The following is a 20,467-nucleotide window of genomic DNA, read 5'->3' on the forward strand; positions in this document are numbered from 1 at the left end:
AAAGGAATTTATCAGGTAAGCATAAATTATGTTTTCTTCTGTTAAGTGTGATCAGTCCACGAGTCATCATTACTTCTGGGATACCAATACCAAAGAAAAAGTACACGGATGACGGGAGGGATAGGCAGGCTCTTTATACAGAAGGAACCACTGCCTGAAGAACCTTTCTCCCAAAAATAGCCTCCGAGGAAGCAAAAGTGTCAAATTTGTAAAATTTGGAAAAAGTATGAAGCGAAGACCAAGTTGCAGCCTTGCAAATCTGTTCAACAGAGGCCTCATTCTTAAAGGCCCAAGTGGAAGCCACAGCTCTAGTAGAATGAGCTGTAATTCTTTCAGGAGGCTGCTGTCCAGCAGTCTCATAGGCTAAACGAATTATGCTACGAAGCCAAAAAGAAAGAGAGGTAGCAGAAGCCTTTTGACCTCTCCTCTGACCAGAGTAAACGACAAACAGGGAAGACGTTTGTCGAAATTCCTTAGTTGCCTGTAAGTAAAACTTTAGGGCACGAACTACATCCAGATTGTGCAGAAGACGTTCCTTCTTCGAAGAAGGATTTGGACACAAAGAAGGAACAACAATCTCTTGATTGATATTCCTGTTAGTGACTACCTTAGGTAAGAACCCAGGTTTAGTGCGCAGAACTACCTTATCCGAATGAAAAATCAAATAAGGAGAATCACAATGTAAGGCTGATAACTCAGAGACTCTTCGAGCCGAGGAAATAGCCATTAAAAATAGAACTTTCCAAGATAACAACTTTATATCAATGGAATGGAGGCGTTCAAACGGAACACCCTGTAAAACGTTAAGAACAAGGTTTAAACTCCATGGCGGAGCAACAGTTTTAAACACAGGCTTAATCCTGGCCAAAGCCTGACAAAAAGCCTGAACGTCTGGCACTTCTGACAGACGTTTGTGTAACAGAATGGACAGAGCTGAGATCTGTCCCTTTAATGAACTAGCAGATAAACCCTTTTCTAAACCTTCTTGTAGAAAAGACAATATCCTAGGAATCCTAACCTTACTCCAAGAGTAACCTTTGGATTCACACCAATATAGGTATTTACGCCATATCTTATGGTAAATCTTTCTGTAACAGGCTTCCTAGCCTGTATTAAGGTGTCAATAACTGACTCAGAAAACCCACGTCTTGATAAAATCAAACGTTCAATTTCCAAGCCGTCAGCTTCAGAGAAGTTAGATTTTGATGTTTGAAAGGACCCTGTATCAGGAGATCCCGTTTCAGAGGTAGAGACCAAGGTGGACAGGATGACATGTCCACCAGGTCTGCATACCAAGTCCTGCGTGGCCATGCAGGTGCTATTAGAATCACTGATGCTCTCTCCTGTTTGATTCTGGCAATCAATCGAGGAAGCATCGGGAAGGGTGGAAACACATAAGCCATCCTGAAGTCCCAAGGTGCTGTCAGGGCATCTATTAGGACTGCTCCTGGATCCCTGGATCTGGACCCGTAACGAGGAAGCTTGGCGTTCTGTCGAGACGCCATGAGATCTATCTCTGGTTTGCCCCAACGTCGAAGTATTTGGGCAAAGACCTCCGGATGAAGTTCCCACTCCCCCGGATGAAAAGTCTGACGACTTAAGAAATCCGCCTCCCAGTTCTCCACTCCCGGGATGTGGATTGCTGACAGGTGGCAAGAGTGAGACTCTGCCCAGCGAATTATCTTTGATACTTCCATCATTGCTAGGGAGCTCCTTGTCCCTCCCTGATGGTTGATGTAAGCTACAGTCGTGATGTTGTCCGACTGAAACCTGATGAACCCCCGAGTTATCAACTGGGGCCAAGCCAGGAGGGCATTGAGAACTGCTCTCAATTCCAGAATGTTTATTGGCAGGAGACTCTCCTCCTGACTCCATTGTCCCTGAGCCTTCAGAGAATTCCAGACGGCACCCCAACCTAGAAGGCTGGCGTCTGTTGTTACAATTGTCCAGTCTGGTCTGCTGAATGGCATCCCCCTGGACAGATGTGGCCGAGAAAGCCACCATAGAAGAGAATTTCTGGTCTCTTGATCCAGATTCAGAGAAGGGGACAAGTCTGAGTAATCCCCATTCCACTGACTTAGCATGCATAGTTGCAGTGGTCTGAGGTGTAAGCGAGCAAATGGCACTATGTCCATTGCCGCTACCATTAAGCCGATTACCTCCATGCATTGAGCCACTGACGGGTGTTGAATGGAATGAAGGGTGCGACAAGCACTTTGAAGTCTTGTTAACCTGTCCTCTGTCAGGTAAATCTTCATTTCTACAGAATCTATAAGAGTCCCCAGGAAGGGAACTCTTGTGAGTGGAACGAGTGAACTTTTCTTTTCGTTCACCTTCCATCCATGTGACCTTAGAAAAGCCAGTACTAACTCTGTATGAGCCTTGGCAGTTTGAAAGCTTGAAGCTTGTATCAGAATGTCGTCTAGGTACGGAGCTACCGAAATTCCCCGCGGTCTTAGTACCGCCAGAAGAGCACCTAGAACCTTTGTGAAGATTCTTGGAGCTGTAGCCAATCCGAATGGAAGAGCTACAAACTGGTAATGCCTGTCTAGAAAGGCAAACCTTAGATACCGGTAATGATCTTTGTGAATCGGTATGTGAAGGTAAGCATCCTTTAAATCCCCTGTGGTCATGTACTGACCTTCTTGGATCATGGGTAAAATTGTCCGAATAGTCTCCATTTTGAATGATGGAACTCTTAGGAATTTGTTTAGGATCTTTAAATCCAGGATTGGTCTGAAAGTTCCCTCTTTTTTGGGAACCACAAACAGATTTGAGTAAAACCCCTGTCCCTGTTCCGACCGTGGAACTGGATGGATTACTCCCATTAACAATAGTTCTTGTATGCAGCGTAGAAACGCTTCTTTCTTTGTTTGGTTTGTTGACAACCTTGACAGATGAAATCTCTCTCTTGGAGGAGAGTATTTGAAGTCCAGAAGGTATCCCTGAGATATTATCTCTAGCGCCCAGGGATCCTGGACATCTCTTGCCCAAGCCTGGGCGAAGAGAGAAAGTCTGCCCCCCACTAGATCCGATCCCGGATCGGGGGCCCTCCATTCATGCTGTTTTAGGGGCAGCAGCAGGTTTCCTGGCCTGCTTGCCCTTGTTCCAGGACTGGTTAGGTCTCCAGCCTTGTCTGTAGCGAGTACCAGATCCTTCTTGTTTTGGAGCAGTGGAAGTTGATGCTGCTCCTGCTTTGAAATTCCGAAAGGAACGAAAATTAGACTGTCTAGCCTTAGATTTGGCTTTGTCTTGAGGCAGGGCGTGGCCCTTACCTCCTGTAATGTCAGCGATAATTTCTTTCAAACCGGGCCCAAATAAGGTCTGTCCCTTGAAAGGTATATTAAGTAATTTGGACTTAGAAGTTACATCAGCTGACCAGGATTTTAGCCACAGTGCTCTACGCGCCTGAATGGCGAATCCGGAATTCTTAGCCGTAAGTTTAGTTAAATGTACTACGGCTTCCGAAATGAATGAATTAGCTAGCTTAAGTATTCTAAGCCTGTCCGAAATGTCGTCCAGCGTAGCTGAACTAAGGTTCTCTTCTAGAGACTCAATCCAGAATGCCGCTGCAGCCGTGACCGGCGCAATGCATGCAAGGGGTTGCAATATAAAACCTTGTTGAACAAACATTTTCTTAAGGTAACCCTCTAACTTTTTATCCATTGGATCTGAAAAGGCACAGCTATCCTCTACCGGGATAGTGGTACGCTTAGCTAAAGTAGAAACTGCTCCCTCCACCTTAGGGACCGTTTGCCATAAGTCCTGTGTGGCGGTGTCTATTGGAAACATCTTTCTAAATATCGGAGGGGGTGAGAACGGCACACCGGGTCTATCCCACTCCTTAGTAATAATTTCAGTTAGTCTCTTAGGTATAGGAAAAACGTCAGTACTTGTTGGTACAGCAAAATATTTATCCAACCTACACATTTTCTCTGGTATTGCAACTGTGTTACAATCATTCAGGGCCGCTAACACCTCCCCTAGTAATACACGGAGGTTTTCCAGCTTTAATTTAAAATTTGAAATATCTGAATCCAATCTGTTTGGATCAGAACCGTCAGCCGCAGAATGAAGCTCTCCGTCCTCATGTTCTGCAAGTTGTGACGCAGTATCTGACATGGCCCTAGCATTATCAGCGCACTCTGTTCTCACCCCAGAGTGATCACGCTTGCCTCTTAGTTCTGGTAATTTAGCCAAAACCTCAGTCATAACAGTAGCCATATCTTGTAATGTTATTTGTAATGGCCGCCCAGATGTACTGGGCGCCACCATATCGCGCACCTCCCGAGCGGGAGATGCAGGTACTGTCACGTGAGGCGAGTTAGTCGGCATAACTCTCCCCTCGTTGTTTGGTGAAATTTGTTCAATTTGTACAGATTGACTTTTATTTAAAGTAGCATCAATACAGTTAGTACATAAATTTCTATTGGGCTCCACTTTGGCGTTGGCACAAATAGTACAGGTCTCATCCTCTGAATCAGACATGTTTAACACACTAGCAAATAAACTTGCAACTTGGAAATATTATTCAAGTAAAACACAATGAAAAAACGTACTGTGCTTTAAGAAGCACTGAAAGATATATAACAGTTGAAATCAATAAACTTTGAAAAACACAATTTAGCAAAGGTTTGTTCCCATTAGCAAAGAAAAACTAACCCTGATGGCATAAAAAAGTTAAAGAATAAACGTTTTTTATCACAGTCAACTATAATCTCACAGCTCTGTTAGATTACTTCCCTCAAACAAGCTTTGAAGACCCCTGAGTTCTGTAGAGATAAACCGGAACATGCAGGAAAAAACAATGAGCTTCTGACTGAAATGTTTGATGCGTAGCAAAAGCGCCAAAAAAAGGTCCCTCCCCCTCACACACAACAGTGAGAGAGATCAAGCAACTGCCAAGTGGAAAAATAGTGCCCAAACATTTTATTCACCCAGTACCTCAGAAAATGGAAACGATTTTACATTCCAGCAAAAACGTTTAACATAAATTAAGAGTTATTAAAAAACCTGTTGCTTTGCAATTAGGCTAAAGTCTTATATACACAGTGTAATTCCAGTGAAGTACCATTCCCCAGAATACTCAAATGTTAAATATACATACATGATATTATGTCGGTATGGCAGGATTTTCTCATCAATTCCATTGTCAGAAAATAAAAACTGCTACATACCTCTTTGCAGATTAAACTGCCCGCTGTCCCCTGATCTGAAGTTTACCTCTCCTCAGATGGCCGAGAAACAGCAATATGATCTTAACAACTCCGGCTAAAATCATAGTAAAAACTCTGGTAGATTCTTCTTCAAACTCCACCAGAGAAGGAATAACACACTCCGGTGCTATTAAAAAATAACAAACTTTTGATTGAAGAAATAAAACTAAATAAAATCACCATAGTCCTCTCACACATCCTATCTAATCGTTGGGTGCAAGAGAATGACTGGGAGTGACGTAGAGGGGAGGAGCTATATGCAGCTCTGCTGGGTGAATCCTCTTGCACTTCCTGTTGGGGAGGAGTAATATCCCAGAAGTAATGATGACCCGTGGACTGATCACACTTAACAGAAGAAAAGATATGCTAGGCTGAAGGACCAAGGAACTGCTAGAACATCTATCAGTTCCGCCTGAGGATCCTTGGACCTTGACCCGTATCTCGGAAGCTTGGCATTCTGACGAGATGCCATGAGATCTAACTCCGGCCGACCCCATTTGAAAATCAGGTTGGAGAATACTTCCGGATGGAGTTCCCACTCTCCCGGATGAAAAGTCTGCCTGCTCAGAAAGTCTGCCTCCCAGTTGTTCCCCCCCTGGGATGTGGATCGTTGACAGATGGCAAGAATGGGCCTCCGCCCACCAGATTATCTTGGCTACCTCTGTCATCGCTAAGGAATTCCTCGTTCCTCCCTGATGATTGATGTAAGCCACTGTCGTTATGTTGTCCGTCTGGAATCTGATGAACTAGGCCGAAGCCAACTGAGGCCAGGCCAAAAGAGCATTGAAGATCGCTCTCAGTTCCACACTCCCTTAGCCTTTAGAGGACCCCAAACAGCTCCCCACCCTAGAAGGCTGACATCTGTTGTCACAATCACCCAAGATGGTCTGCGAAAGCATCTTCCCTGGGATAGATGATCCAGAGACAACCACCATTGAAGTGAATCCCTTGTCTCCTGTGCCAGAGTTATTCGAGGAGACAAGTCTGCATAATCTCCATTTCACAGCCTGAGCATGTTTAACTGCAGAGGTCTGAGGTGAAACCGAGCAAACGGAATGATGTCCATTGCCGCCACCATCAGTCCGATTACTTCCATGCACTGGGCCACTGACAGGCAAGGATTGGACTGAAGGGCTCGACAGGCATCTAGAATCTTTGATTTCCTGACCTCTGTCAGAAAAATCCTCATAGATATAGAATCGATCACAGTTCCCAATAAAGTCACCCTTGCTTTCGGGATTAAGGAACTTTTGTCCATATTTACCTTCCACCCATGAGTTCTCAGGAAGGATAGTACAATGTCGGTATGGGACCTTGCTTGTTGACAAGATGGCGCCTGGATTAGAATATCGTCCAGATAAGGAGCCACCGCAATGCCCCGCGGTCTTAAAACCGCCAGCAGAGACCCAAAGACGTTTGTGAAAATTCTGGGTGCCGTGGCCAGCCCGAAAGGAAGAGCCACGAACTGAAAGTGTCTGTCCAGAAAGGCAAACCTTAGGAACTTGTGATTATCTCTGTGGATACGAACAGGTAGATATGCATCCTTTAAGTCCACTGTCATCATAAATTGACCTTCCTGAATCAATGGAAGAATGGTATGAATAGTTTCCATCTTGAAAGATGGAACTCTGAGAAACTTGTTCAGACTCTTGAGGTCTAAAATAGGTCTAAAAGTTCCCTCCTTCTTCGGAACTACAAACAGATTTGAATAAAAACCCTGCCCGTGTTCCCTGTACGGGAACGGGAATAATCACTCCCAGGGAGGAGAGGTCTCTTACACAATGTAAGAACGCCTCTCTTTTTATCTGGTTAGCAGATAATCTTGAAAGAAGAAATCTTCCTCGGGGAGGAATTTTTTTTAACTCCAGTTTGTATCCCTGGGACACAATTTATATGGCCCAGGGATCCTGAACGTCTCGCACCCAAGCCTGAACGAAGAAAGAAAGTCTGCCCTCCTCCAGATCAGGTCCCGGATCGGGGGCATGCCCTTCATGCTGTTTTGGAGTCAGCAGCAGGTTTCTTGGACTGTTTACCCTTGTTCTAAGGCTGGTCTCCAAGTGGGCGATTGCGAATAGGTTCCTTCCTGTTTAGATGAGGAAGAGAATTTCCCTTGAAACTGCGAAAAGAACGAAAATTATTTTGTCGTCCTTTTTGTTTATTTCTCTTATCCTGAGGAAGGAGATGACCCTTACCAACTCAAAGATAATTTCCTTCAAGCCAGGTCTAAACAAGGTCTTTCCCTTGTAAGGAATAGCTAGAAGCTTAGACTTAGATGAAACGTCCGCAGACCAAGGTTTTAACCATAAAGCTCTGCGGGCTAGGATAGAGAACACTGAACTCTTAGCTGCCAATTTAGTAATTTGCAGAGAAGCATCCATAATAAGCACATTGGCTAACTTCAGAGCTTCAATCCCATCTTGGATCTCCTCCAAGGAAGTCTCAGACTTAAGATACTCAGACAGAGCATCAAACCAATAAGCTGCCGCACTAGTGACAGTAGCAATGCACGCAGCTGGCTGCAACAGCAGACCCTGGTGAACATAAATCTTTTTAAGTAGACCCTCCAACTTCTTGTCCATGGGGTCTTTAAAGGCACAACTATCCTCAATAGGAATAGTAGTTCGCTTGGCTAAGGTGGAGATAGCCCCTTTCACCTTAGGAACCGTTTACCAAGCTTCCTTGATAGTGTTAGCTATAGGAAACATCTTTCTGAAAATAGGAGACTGAGAGAAGGGAATACCTGGTCTCTCCCATTCCTTAGAAACAATCTCCAAAGCTCGCTTAGGAACTGGAAAAACATCTGAGAAAGTCGGAACTTCGAAATATTTGTCCAATTTACTCGCCTTCACAGGAGCGACTACTACTGTGGAATCGCAGTCGTCTAAGGTAACCAACACCTCCCTGAGTAACAGACGGAGGTGTTCTAGCTTAAATCGGAAAGAGACAACCTCTGAATCAGTCAAAGGTTCTGAATCTGAAATCTCGCCATCTGATAAAACCTCTATACCCACCATCTCAGTTCCCTGGGAGGGTACCTCTGAGACTGCCACCATGGCATCAGAAACCTCACTGATACCACGCTTGTCTTTCCTCTTGCGCTTGCCTTGAAGCATAGGAAAAGCAGACAACGGATCAGAAATTGTGGAAGACATAACCACCGCTATGTCTTTTAAAGTAACTGCAGCAGGTACTAGGGCAGAAGTGCAGAGCACTGCTGGTGGAGACGTTAATTTTTGGGACGCTTGGGGAGAAAGTTGCGGCATAAATTGACCCTCATCTGAAGACTCTAGGACAACATCTGCCTGAGAGAAGATTAGCTCAGAAAAAATCTTATCCCTAAAACTTACAGTCCTTTCAACACATGTAGGACAGAAAGGGATTGGTGGTTTCACATTTGTATCAAGACACAAAGCACATGTAACAAATTGTACACCCTCTTGGTCCATCTTTCATCACAATTTTTCAAAATAAAAAATAGAAAAAATAATATCAAAGATAATTATAAAAAAAATGTTACTGTCCCTTTAAATACAAACGGTTTCACTATTTTTTTTGCAAAATATCAGAATCTATTCTTAAGCCTAACGTTTTAAGAAAAAGGCTAATTAAATACACCTCTGGTGCTACTACCGTGATAAATGACACCGGATCCCTCTGCTATTGATCCGATAACAGTCACACTGCCAGGAAACTCCAAAACGGTCTTAACTCATCTGCACTAGAAACACATGATATTACATTGCATGCCACTCTAGAACAGATAAGCAACTTGTCTAGCTCAATGTCGTAGCTAAAATACCAAGAAAAGAGCACTCTACATAAAGGCACGCAAAAAACAGGAAGTCCCGCCCATCGTGGGCGTTACCTAAAGATCAATGTCTCTGCTCCATGAAAGAAATATAGTGAAACCATCGGAGCCTTCCCCAAACAAAAAAGCAACCTATCTCCAGCCCCAGAAAGTTAAAACGAGTCCCAACATTAAAAAAGGTTTTAACCATTAACCCCTTCTGTTCAATAGTGCTGTTTGTACACAAACATACCGAGTCTCCTTAGGTCCCAGAAAAAAGGCAGCACTTACCTCAAACACTGCCTGGCAGGAAGGCAGTTCCCAAGCTTGAGAGGTCCTCTCCCTCACATTGGCCCGAGAAAGAAATACATGCCAAGTCAAGAAGTACCTCCGACTGAAGGAGATACGGCAGCACAAATATGGGAGGCGCAGTGAGAATTATGTCCCACAAGTTGCCACCAAAGCTCTACTGTAGAGACTGAAATGAAACCAGGCTACACCCCAGAACAAAGTAGCACTCTCTGGCACTACTTTAAAATAATAAACTCTTGATTGAAGAATATAAAACCAACACCTCACTTTACCTCTTCCTATAACTAACGTAGGCAAAGAGAATGACTGGAGTGGGAGGGAAGGGAGGAGCTATATATAGCAGCTCTGCTGTGGTGCTCTTTGCCTCCTCCTGCTGACCAGGAGGTGAAATCCCACAAGTAAGGATGATGATCCGTGGACTTATCGTGTCTTTAAAAATAAAAATTTGTTTTGCAGTTGTTAGCAGTTAAAACCAATAAGGGGAATATATGTAGAAGAGATAGCATTGAGAGGTCAGGAGGTGCATTTCAAGTTCAGAGAATAAAAAAACAAACAAACAAAAAAAAAACAATTTTCAGACCTAAATTACATAAAAACATAAATTATGCTTACCTGATAATTTAGAGGAGAGTCCACTGCTTCATTCATTACTTGTGGGAAATAAGAACCTGGCCACCAGGAGGAGGCAAAGACACCCCAGCCAAAGGCTTAAATACCTCCCCCACTCCCCTCATCCCCCAGTCATTCTGCAAAGGGAACAAGGAACAGTAGGAGAAATATCAGGGTATAAATGGTGTCAGAAGATAATTATTAAAGTGACACTGAACACAATTTTTTTCTTTCGTGATTCAGATAAAGCATGCAATTTTAAACAACTTTCTAATTTACTCCTATTATCAATTTTTCTTCGTTCTCTTGCTTTCTTTATTTGAAAAAGAAGGCATTTAAGCTATTTTTTGGTTCAGAACCATGGAAAGCACTTGTTTATTGGTAGGTGAATTTACCCACCAATCAGCAAGAACAACACAGTGTGTTCACCAAAAATGGGCCGGCATTTAAACTTACATTCTTGCATTTCAAATTAAGATACCAAGAGAATGAAAAGAATTTGATAATAGGAGTAAATTAGAAAGTTACTTAAAATTGCATGCTCTATCTGAATCATGATAGAAAAAAATTGGGTTCAGTGTCCCTTTAAATTTAGGTCCGCCCACCGGAGCAAACCGGCGGGAGCAGTGGACTCTCCTCCCACCGATAGAAATGAAATTATCAGGTAAGCATAATTTATGTTTTCCATCTTAATGGGAGGAGAGTCCACTGCTTCATTCACTACTTGTAGGAACAAATACCCAAGCTCTAGAGGACACCGAATGAACAAAAACGGGAGGGTAAAAGGAGGCGGACCCTATACTGAGGGCACCACAGCCTGCAGAACCTCTCTCCCAAAAAAAGCTTCCGCCGAAGCAAAAACATCAAATTTGTAAAACTTTGTAAAAGTATGTGAGGAGGACCAAGTAACTACCTTACAAATTTGCTCCACAGAGGCCTCCTCCTTAAAGTCCCAAGAAGAGGCCACAGCTCTAGTTGAGTAAGCCGTAATTCTCTAAAGAGGCTTATGTCCCGCTGTCTCATAGGTCAAACGGATAATGTTCCTCAATCAAAAAGACAGAGAAGTGGAAGAAGCCCCTACGCTTCCCTGAATACACCACAAATAAGGACAAAGTCTGTCTGAAATCTTTCGTGGCCTGTAGAGAAAACTTCAAGGCTCGAAACACATCCAAGTTATGCAGTAACCTTTCCTTAGACAAAGAAGGGTTAGGACACAAGAAAGAACTATCTCCTGATTGATGTTACGATCTGACACCACCTTGGGAAGAAATCCCAACCCAGTACGAAGCACAGCCTTATCCGCGTGAAAAAACAGGTAAGGGGGCTCAGATTGCAATGCCGCTAACTCAGAGACTCTGCAAGCCGATGCAATAGCCAGAAGAAATAGAACCTTCCAGGAAAGAAGCTTAATGTCAAGCGCATGCATAGGCTCAAACGGAGCTCTCTGCAAAACCTTAAGAACAAAGTTCAAGCTCCAAGGAGGAGCAGAAGGTCTAAATACCGGTCTGATTCTGGACAGAGCCTGAACAAAGGACTGACTAGCTTCTTGTGTAACAGAACCGATAAGGCAGAAATCTGTCCCTTTAAGGAACTGGCGGCAAGGCCCTTATCCAGACCAGCTTGAAGAAAATAATCCTGGATACCCTAATCTTGTGCCAGGGATATCCATGTTCCTCACACCAGAATAAATAGGCCCTCCACACCTTATGATAGATGTGACGAGTGACCGGTTTCCTGGCCTGAATGAGAGTATCAATTACTCTCTCCGAGAACCCTCTCTTGGAAAAGACTAGGCGTTCAATCTCCACGCAGTCAGCCTCAGAGAATCAAGGACCCTGAACCAGCAGATCTCTGCGACAGGGTAACCTCCATGGAGGAGACGACATTCCCACCAGATCCGCAAATCACGTTCTCCGTGGCCACAACGGAGCAATCAGAATGGTAGTAGCTTGCTCCTGTTTGATGCGGGCCACAACTCAAGGAAGAAGTGGCAACGGTGAAAAAATAATGTCAATCAGATTGAACTCCCAAGGAACCGCTAAGGCATCTATCAACTTTGCCTGGGGATCCCTGGACCGCGACCCTTATCTGGGTAGCTTGAAGTTAAGTCTGGACGCCATGAGATCTATCTCCGGCGTCTCCCATCTGTTGCAGATCTCCGCAAACACCTCGGGATTGAGAGACCATTCCCCAGGGTGAAACGATTGCATGGTGAAGTAATCTGCTTCCCAGTTGTCCCAACCCGGAATGTGGATCGATGAGAGCAAACAGCTGTTGTCTCTACCCATTCCAGAATCCGAGACACCTCCTTCGTGGCTAGGGAGCTGCTCGTTCCCCCCTGATAGATTATGTACGCCACTGAGGTAACATTGTACGACTGGAATCTGATGAAGCAGAACGACCTAAGAGGGGCCAAGCCCTCAGGGCATTTAATATTGCTCTTAGTTCCAGGATATTTATTGGTAGGGTCGACGACTGAGTCCACCTGCCCTCTGCCCTTCTGGCACCCCAAACAGCTCCCCAATCTGAAAGACTTGCATCCGTGGTCACAATCTCCCAGGATGGCCTCAAAAAGGATGTCCCCTGGGACAGCTGTCCCAAACAGACCCACCAAGAGAGGGATTCCCTAGCTCAATTGTCCAGAGATATCTGCTGGGATAGATCTGAGTGATCGCCATTCCATTGTCTCAACATGCATAACTACAGAGGTCTGAGATGGAACCTGGCGAAAGGAATGACATCTGTGCTGGAAACCATGAGCCCGATCACCTCCATACACCTGGCCACAGATGGCCTTGAGGAGGTCTGAAGGACAAGACAGCTGAACGCAATCTTGGAATGTCCCTGATCTGTCAAGAATATCTTCATAGATATGGAATCTTATCGTACCCAGGAACTCCACCATGTTGCTGGGAACCAGAGAACTATTTCCTTTGTTTATCTTCCATCCATAGAAGCGGAGAAGAAGAGCCCTCAAGTGGTCCTCCTCGACACTGCAGGACGGAGCCTGGACCAGAATATCGTCCAGATAAGGAGCCACCGCAATACCGTGAGCAGCGCCCCCAGAACCTTCGTAAAGACTCTTGGGGCAGTCGCCAGACCGAACGGTAGGGCCACAAACTGGAAGTGTTGGTCCAGAAATGCAAACCTTAGGAACCTGACGTGGTCCTTGTTGATTGGCACATGAAGGTAGGCATCCTTCAAATCTATTGTCATAAATTGCCCCTCTTGAACTAGGGGCAGAATCGATCTGATCGTCTCCATTTTGAACGATGGGACTGACAGAAACTTGTTGAGGTACTTTAGGTCCAGAATTGGGCGGAATGTGCCCTCCTTCTTTGGGACCACGTAAAGGTTTGAATAGTACCCTAGACCCCTTTCTGCTAGAGGTACTGGAATGATTACTCCGAGAGATGAGAGATCTCTCACGCAGTCTAGAAAGGCGTCTCTCTTCTCTGGTCTTGAGGATAGGTTTGACAGGAGGAATCTGCCCCTGGGCGGATGAGTCTTGAACCTCCAGAACCCAAGGATCCTGTACGTCTCTCATCCAAGCCTCTGTGAACAGAGATAGTCTGCCCCCTACGCAATCCAGCGACGGATCAGGGGCCACCCCTTCATGCCGACTTAGTCTTGGCTGCTTCTTGCTCTGCTTGGACATGTTCCAAGATTGAGCTGGCTTCCAAGATCCCTTGGACTGCTCGGTCTTCGCAGCAGGCTGCTGGTGTTGAGACTTGTCCAAACAAAAGGGACGAAACGTAGAGCCCTTAGGCTTATTCTTCTTATCCTGCGGAAGGAAAGCACCCTTGCCTCCCGTGACCATGGATATGATAGAGTCCAGGCCAAAAAGAACTTTCCCCTGAAGGGATAGTAATCTAGACTTGGAAGTCATGTCAGCAGACCACGACTTTAACCACAGAGCCCAACGGGCTAGGACAAACCTGATGTCTTAGCATTCAGGTGAATAATCTGCATATTTGCATCACAGATAAAAGAATTTGCAACCCTTAAGGCCTTAATCTTTTCCTGTATCTCCTCGAGAGGAGTCTCCACCTCGACCATAGCTGACAGTGCGTCACACCAATAGGTAGCCGATCCAGCCACCACAGTGATCGCCGTTGCCGGTTGGAAAACAAACCCTGTGAGTTGGAACATCTTTCTCAACATGGATTCTAACTCGTTATCCATGGACTCTTTGAACGACGAACTATCCTCAAGGGGAATAGTCGTACGCTTAGCAAGCGTGGATATAGCTCCATCCACCTTAAGAATGGCCCCCCATAGCTCAAGTTGAGAGTCCGGGACGGGAAACAGCTTTTTAAAAGAGTTAGAGGGAGAAAAGGATGAGCCCAGTTTCTCCCACTCATTCTTAATAATCATAGCCATCTTCATGGGAACTGGGAAGGTCTGAAGCACCACCCTGTCCTCGTAAATCCTATATTGCTTAGGGATCGAAGGTTCGGTTATGGAACCTTCAACGTAGCAAGCACTTCTTTCAGTAAAAAGCGCAAATGCTCTGTCTTAAACTTAAAATCTGGTTCCTCCGTAGCCGGTCTAGAAGACGCCAGTTCCGTCCCAGAGACATCCAACGGAGTAGATTACCACCTGGGATGGAAGGCTATGCCTTTCCCTTCGCTTGCGCTTCGCAGGGCATGGAAGGCCGCTCAGTAGCTGTCCACCTCTGAGAGTTCTCCACCCCGCAAGGTGTGTTCCCAACATTCATCTCCGATTATACATGTAGCTCCCCAAGGCCCTACTAATCCTCCCGCGGAGGAGCCTCGTGGCCGCCAGATTTTGCTGCCCAGTTCTTTTTAGATATTGCAATCTTATCAAAACATGTGGAACACAGTTGACCAGGCGGATCAACCTGTACCTCCTCACAATAAACACAGGTATTAGATTTAATTAAAGAGGGAGTATCCTCAAACATGTCGGAGTCCTCCATAGCTTATGCCTTTAATACGGACTGTGATAGATTAAATGGCACCTTTATACACCAATGGCCGGGGCACTCACCACCTCCTATGACCTGGACCACGGAGAAACCGTTACGTCTCCCGCATTGCTGATTAGGAAAGAGGAAGTTGAAGAGGCCACACCAGGTCCCATGGAGTGCCATGCAGTATGTATATAGAGAAAATGCGCAAGAAAAAAAAAAAAGCCAGGCTGATCTTCACCTGACTGTTCACACATTGCTAGAGCCTCATCTTACACATGACTTAGCATTAACACAAAGATATTGTGCATAAATCCCCCCCTGTTCAATAATCCCCTTTCCAGGGATATTAACCTTTGATTCTATACAGATAAAAGGAGACACACTGTGTCTTCTAGCTTTATCATGTGTATAAATGAAACTATCTTACCAGAATCTATGCCGTGGAACAGGAACACAGCCCTTCAAGTGTGACAGGTTAGTAGCATCGCTCCTGACATGGACTTGAGTGAATAAAGGCAGGCAGCGAAACTCATCAACGCTGATTGCCAAGGAGCTGTTAATATGAGCCGTGATGGTTTCGAAGACAACACTCCCTGCATCTCCGGACTCTAACTTTCATCCATGGTCTCACTGAGAGGCTCACAGGATTACTTAAAACTCTAGTCCCATTTCGAAGAGTACTACCCACTATAAGAGACTACTCTGAATCTTCTGACACTTCTCTGCCAACCTCCTGTGTCGAAAGGCAAAGAATGACTGGGGGATGAGGGGAGTGGGGGAGGTATTTAAGCCTTTGGCTGGGGTGTCTTTGCCTCCTCCTGGTGGCCAAGTTCTTATTTCCCACAAGTAATGAATGAAGCAGTGGACTCTCCTCCCATTAAGATGGAAAAGGCGTGTGCCAATTAAGTATATTGCAAAGTTGTTTCAGTACACATAGCTAAACGTTTGATATAGAAAATCTCAAGGTACTTACTGTCCCTTTAAAAGTCAAGTTCTTAACATTTTCCTACATTTCAAAGCTGACATGTTTTTATCTTGAGGTGTGATCTCATTCTTTAGGTATATAGAACAAGGTCTTGCAATCCCAATCAGAGGTGCACAGATATACGGAGCTGCACATTTCCTTATCACACACTTGGAGGATACAAAGGATATTATAGATGTGGGTTGCTCCTTTTAATATGAATGAACTTGGTCTAAAAGCATTCTGCTTGGAATGCCTATTCACCTCATGTTTGCATGTGCTTTATTACCGTGGTTTTGTTAGAGGGTACATGCAACCTATACGGCATTTATTTGTGTGTATTGATTTTAAAGCAAAACACAAATCTAAAACAAAAAGCATTGAACAACTGTACTAATTGTATCTAAAGAGTTATTGTACAAATACCTGAGTGTTACTGTAAGAAAAAATACTAAGCTCTAGCAGATAAGTTGGCTTGTATTCATCCTCACCTGTCTGGCTATGTACTCCTCAGCAACCTCTACATCATACTTTATAGAGCTGCATCTGGATGATGCTTGTTCTGTCAGGGATGTGGCCTGTTCTGGTTTCATTCCTTGATTTATAAGGTGATCCTGTACAGAAAAAAAAAAACTTTATATTTTTAAGAAGCCAGAAGATTATAAGTATAACAAATAAGACTTTTACATACCTTAATCCACAGTTGATAAGTTGGGACCCGGATGCGTGAAGCCCAACGCAATGTGTGCAGGATCTCACATTCACTTGAGGCTGGTACATTCATGGACAAATGTGTCATATACTTTTGTGATGGAGGCAAACTCCCCAGAATTCTCCACAATATGAGAAAATGATACTGCAAAGCGCAAGCCTCCTGTGATTGAGGAAAATACTCACATAAACATCTCATCACATCAGTAACAAGTATGTTATCACCACCAGAATGCTTGCTCATATTAGGGCCCAAGCATCCCAATTATTTGTAAATCTCATACCAATGGTGTTATGTTTTTGCTCTCATTTCTCCGAACTGTATCAAACTGGGACCCAGCAGCGAGCAAGGAAATGAGGGACGAGTAAAGGTCATCATACTTTAGCTTGCGAGAGAACAGAACTTCACAAACCTGGAAAGGATAAGCGGAGAGCTCTCATAAGTCAATAGAAAAAAAGTGCTTTATGTAGTGAGGTTGGCAACTTATTTCATGAATATTATCCTTACTACACTGTCTAATCGATGCAAGTCATCTTCAGAAGCTTCTGGTGATAGGATGCTGTAAAATCGAGGTTGCGGTGCAGCATCTGGAAAATGTGTAATTGATAAAGTTTTAATGAACAAGACTACATAGCCAACAGCCACAACTGCGGTTACCATCCCTCACCTGTTATGCAATGCTTAGCCCAGTTTTCTTCAACCTCTTTAAATCCATGATACAATGCAGTGGTTCGAGAGGTTCCATCCTGCGATGATCCAGAAGCAAGAGGTGGCGACAGAAGGTTATACTGCACCTGATTAAAAATCAAAATTAAATATGGCAAAAGCATTTAGCAAAAAATGTTTTGGAATAAGAAGGATAACAATACATATTAACTTGCACAAAAATGCCAGCTGTTTTATTGCAATACACTATGCTCCACAGGCTAACCAGCCCAGAACACGTTTACGGAAGACATACAAGCTTAACTCATTAGAAGCCTGCAGTACCTTGCGTGATTTGTCGGCATTTGCACTTCACTAAACAGAATCTATAATCAAGTAAACAGCACTACTTCATACAATATAACAGTTTGTCCTTCTTGACAAACCTATGCTCAGGAATAGGTCATATTTTCTTATTTAAAATCTCTTACAATAAATGAGTGGGGCACCAGTATAGATCATAATTTTTGTTTCTGGACAGAGATTGAACAAAACATTACAGTGCCAAATGTCTATAAGAGACAAGTTTTAGTTTGTAGAACAATCTATAACCATATTTCTGACACTTCTATTTTTGAAAGCCACATGCTTATCACACAACCCTGTGCTGCAAGGATACTAATGAGTTTGCCAGACATATGAAATCACATAGTATGCTTGTTTGTTTGTTTTTTAATGGTCTTTAATTACTTTAAGAAAAATCCCTGCTGCCAACAGCAGTGTGATAGCAAATCAAACAAATGGGTGCTTAAAACACAGCCATACTTTACATTCCAATACCCAGCTCCATATTTTCTGAATTTACACCTAATGTGTAAGTCTGTTTGTCAAGAACCTAGTATAGTGCAGACTATCTTTTTTTTTTTTTTTTTTTTTCCAAACAGCTTTATTGCGTATAAAATAGAGTTACAAGAGGGTGGAGACGCAGCTCCAAGGCGTACAATGCAATAATAACTGTGGATTTTATAATGAACAATATATAGTGTCATAGGAGGAAATTAGGATAAAGTAACTGAGGGGAAAAGGGGAGGGAGAGGGTGTGGTCCAAGTCCGTCCGCGCCTCCAGCGCTCATACCCAGTCAGTGAAGTGTTTTGAAACTCCCATAGCCGGGGACAACTAGCCTTTGAGTGCAGACTATCTTTTTATACACACACTCTAAACAATAAGAATGCCACATAGCATCACTTTATTACACTGAGTTGCTATAGCAACAAGGTAAACTTTGGTCACTTGTAGCCATAGCAAATGACTGCTCTTCAGATCTCAAAGTGCTTAACTATGTAACAGCCAATCAATATATAGAAAAGTTGTGGTCAGAGAAAGCAGTAACTAGTTAGCATTAGGTCATCCACTGTATTTTTTATTCTATCTACACTTATATTAATGTTATCTCATTGTCCTGCCTATTAAAGTCAGGATGAAATAATTGTATCAAATAGTAAAATCCTTCTCTATTCTCAATGCTGATCTGCCCTCCAGAACTATACATACAGCAATTCTTTGGTCATGTTCTACAGCTGTAGCAATTACTATGGGGACAGTTAAGTCAAAATTAACACACTACGATACAGATTTCTTCTTGTGAAAGTACAACATACTTAAATCTGTGTAAATCCATCTAAATATCTTAGTGTTTTGCACTTCCACAAGAAGAAATCCAGCTCTGAAAATTAATTAATTTTTAAACACATGCACTCAACAGCACTTTACACAACAAAAGCATAACACATATTTTGTACCTGTTCAAACAAATAGAGAGGAGGTTTGGAGTACTGGTGGAGAAGGTAATCAAACACAAGCAGTAAACGTGCAAGGAGCAGCGGCACAGCAGGGAGCTGGGACTCCAGGCTATCCGCCAGATCTTGCAGAGTCTCAACACACAGTAACAGAACAGTCCGCCGGCCTCGTTCGGAGAGATTATGAAAGATCAAGAGGAGCAGCTGAAGATGATCCACATTTACATCCTCTGTTTCACCAGGGACCACCCCTTGAAGGGCATTCTGCTTCAGAGTTCCCACAAACCTGAAAATCAAAATTGAAGAAAGGTTTAAATACAATCAAAGTCACATTTCCAGCAACCCACCATTCCAGATAAGAATATAGCACATGCATATGTCTGCTACTGATAAGCTCTTTAGCTGTATGTCATTTGTAGCAGAACAGGGACGAGTTAAGTGCATGGTTGTGACTGGGTTTAACCTCACTGAGCAACAGAAGAAAAATGTCTGAAGATCTCTAATACAATAAATCATTTTATTTTTACACTAGAAAATCCCTCTTTCACAAGCAGGAAGTTAAAAGGAGCAGCCTTCAAAAAAAAAATTAACATAGCTGACGTGTTGAATGCAATGTTTGCTGAAAATATTTTTCGTTAAAGGGACAGTCAACACCAGAATTTTTGTTGTTTTAAAAGATAGATAATCCCTTAGTTACCAATTCCCCAGTTTTGTATAACCAACAGTTATAATTATACACGTTTTACCTCTGTAATTACCTTGTATCTAAGCCTCAGCAGACTGCCCCCTTATTTCAGTTCTTTTGACAGACTTGCATTTTAGCCAATCAGAGCAGTCTCCATGGTAAATTCACGTGCATATGCTCAATGTTATCTATATGAAACACGTGAAGTAATGCCCTCTAGTGGTGAAAAACTACCAAAATGCATTTAGATTAGAGGCGGCCTTCAAGGTCTAAGAAATTAGCATATGAACCTCCTAGGTTTATCTTTCAACTAAGAATACTAAAAGAACAAAGCAAATTGGTGATAAAAGTAAATTGGAAAGTTGTTTAAAATGACATGCCCTATTTGAAAAATGAAAGTTTTTTTTTTTTAACTTGACTGGTCCCTTTAACCAAACGTCAACAACCACTTGTCTTATTTGGAAAAGCCAATACAGACTTTTTTAGCAAAACTGGGATTGTTTTGCAGCTTCTTTTCTGGTAATCTCTTCAGAAGCCAATTAGGGAAAGATATGTGGCAGTGTTAGGCGTCTGAAGATTGCCTTGTACCCTTTACAGTTGTCAAAATAGGAAAACTTATTTTATTATCATCATCATCATCATGTATTTTTAGAGGACCAACAGATTCTGCAGCGCTATAAAGATAGGCAGTATACAAGATAACATTTATAGGGAACAGCTGGGCTCATAGGCTTACATTATTTCATACAAATTACAGGAAACGGGGGCAAAATAAATAAGTATATTGCAAATGTTTTACTACAC

General features: G+C 43.3%; 1 protein-coding gene across 15 annotated transcripts in view; it reads right to left on the reverse strand.

Moving 5' to 3' along the window:
* UBR4 (ubiquitin protein ligase E3 component n-recognin 4) overlaps positions 1-20,467 on the reverse strand; it is a 256,917-nt gene that overhangs the window by 184,860 nt on the left and 51,590 nt on the right. For all 15 annotated transcript variants that reach the window (XM_053690290.1, XM_053690289.1, XM_053690283.1 and 12 more), the window contains exons 19-24: positions 18,982-19,264; positions 17,204-17,330; positions 17,044-17,123; positions 16,820-16,948; positions 16,516-16,698; positions 16,316-16,438 (exon numbers count right to left, since the gene is read on the reverse strand). In XM_053690290.1, coding sequence (XP_053546265.1) covers positions 16,316-16,438; positions 16,516-16,698; positions 16,820-16,948; positions 17,044-17,123; positions 17,204-17,330; positions 18,982-19,264 — 925 coding nt within the window. The remainder of the gene's footprint in view (positions 1-16,315; positions 16,439-16,515; positions 16,699-16,819; positions 16,949-17,043; positions 17,124-17,203; positions 17,331-18,981; positions 19,265-20,467) is intronic.

The sequence above is a fragment of the Bombina bombina genome, chromosome 8 (genome assembly GCF_027579735.1).
Source record: "Bombina bombina isolate aBomBom1 chromosome 8, aBomBom1.pri, whole genome shotgun sequence".
Classification (NCBI taxonomy): domain Eukaryota; kingdom Metazoa; phylum Chordata; class Amphibia; order Anura; family Bombinatoridae; genus Bombina; species Bombina bombina.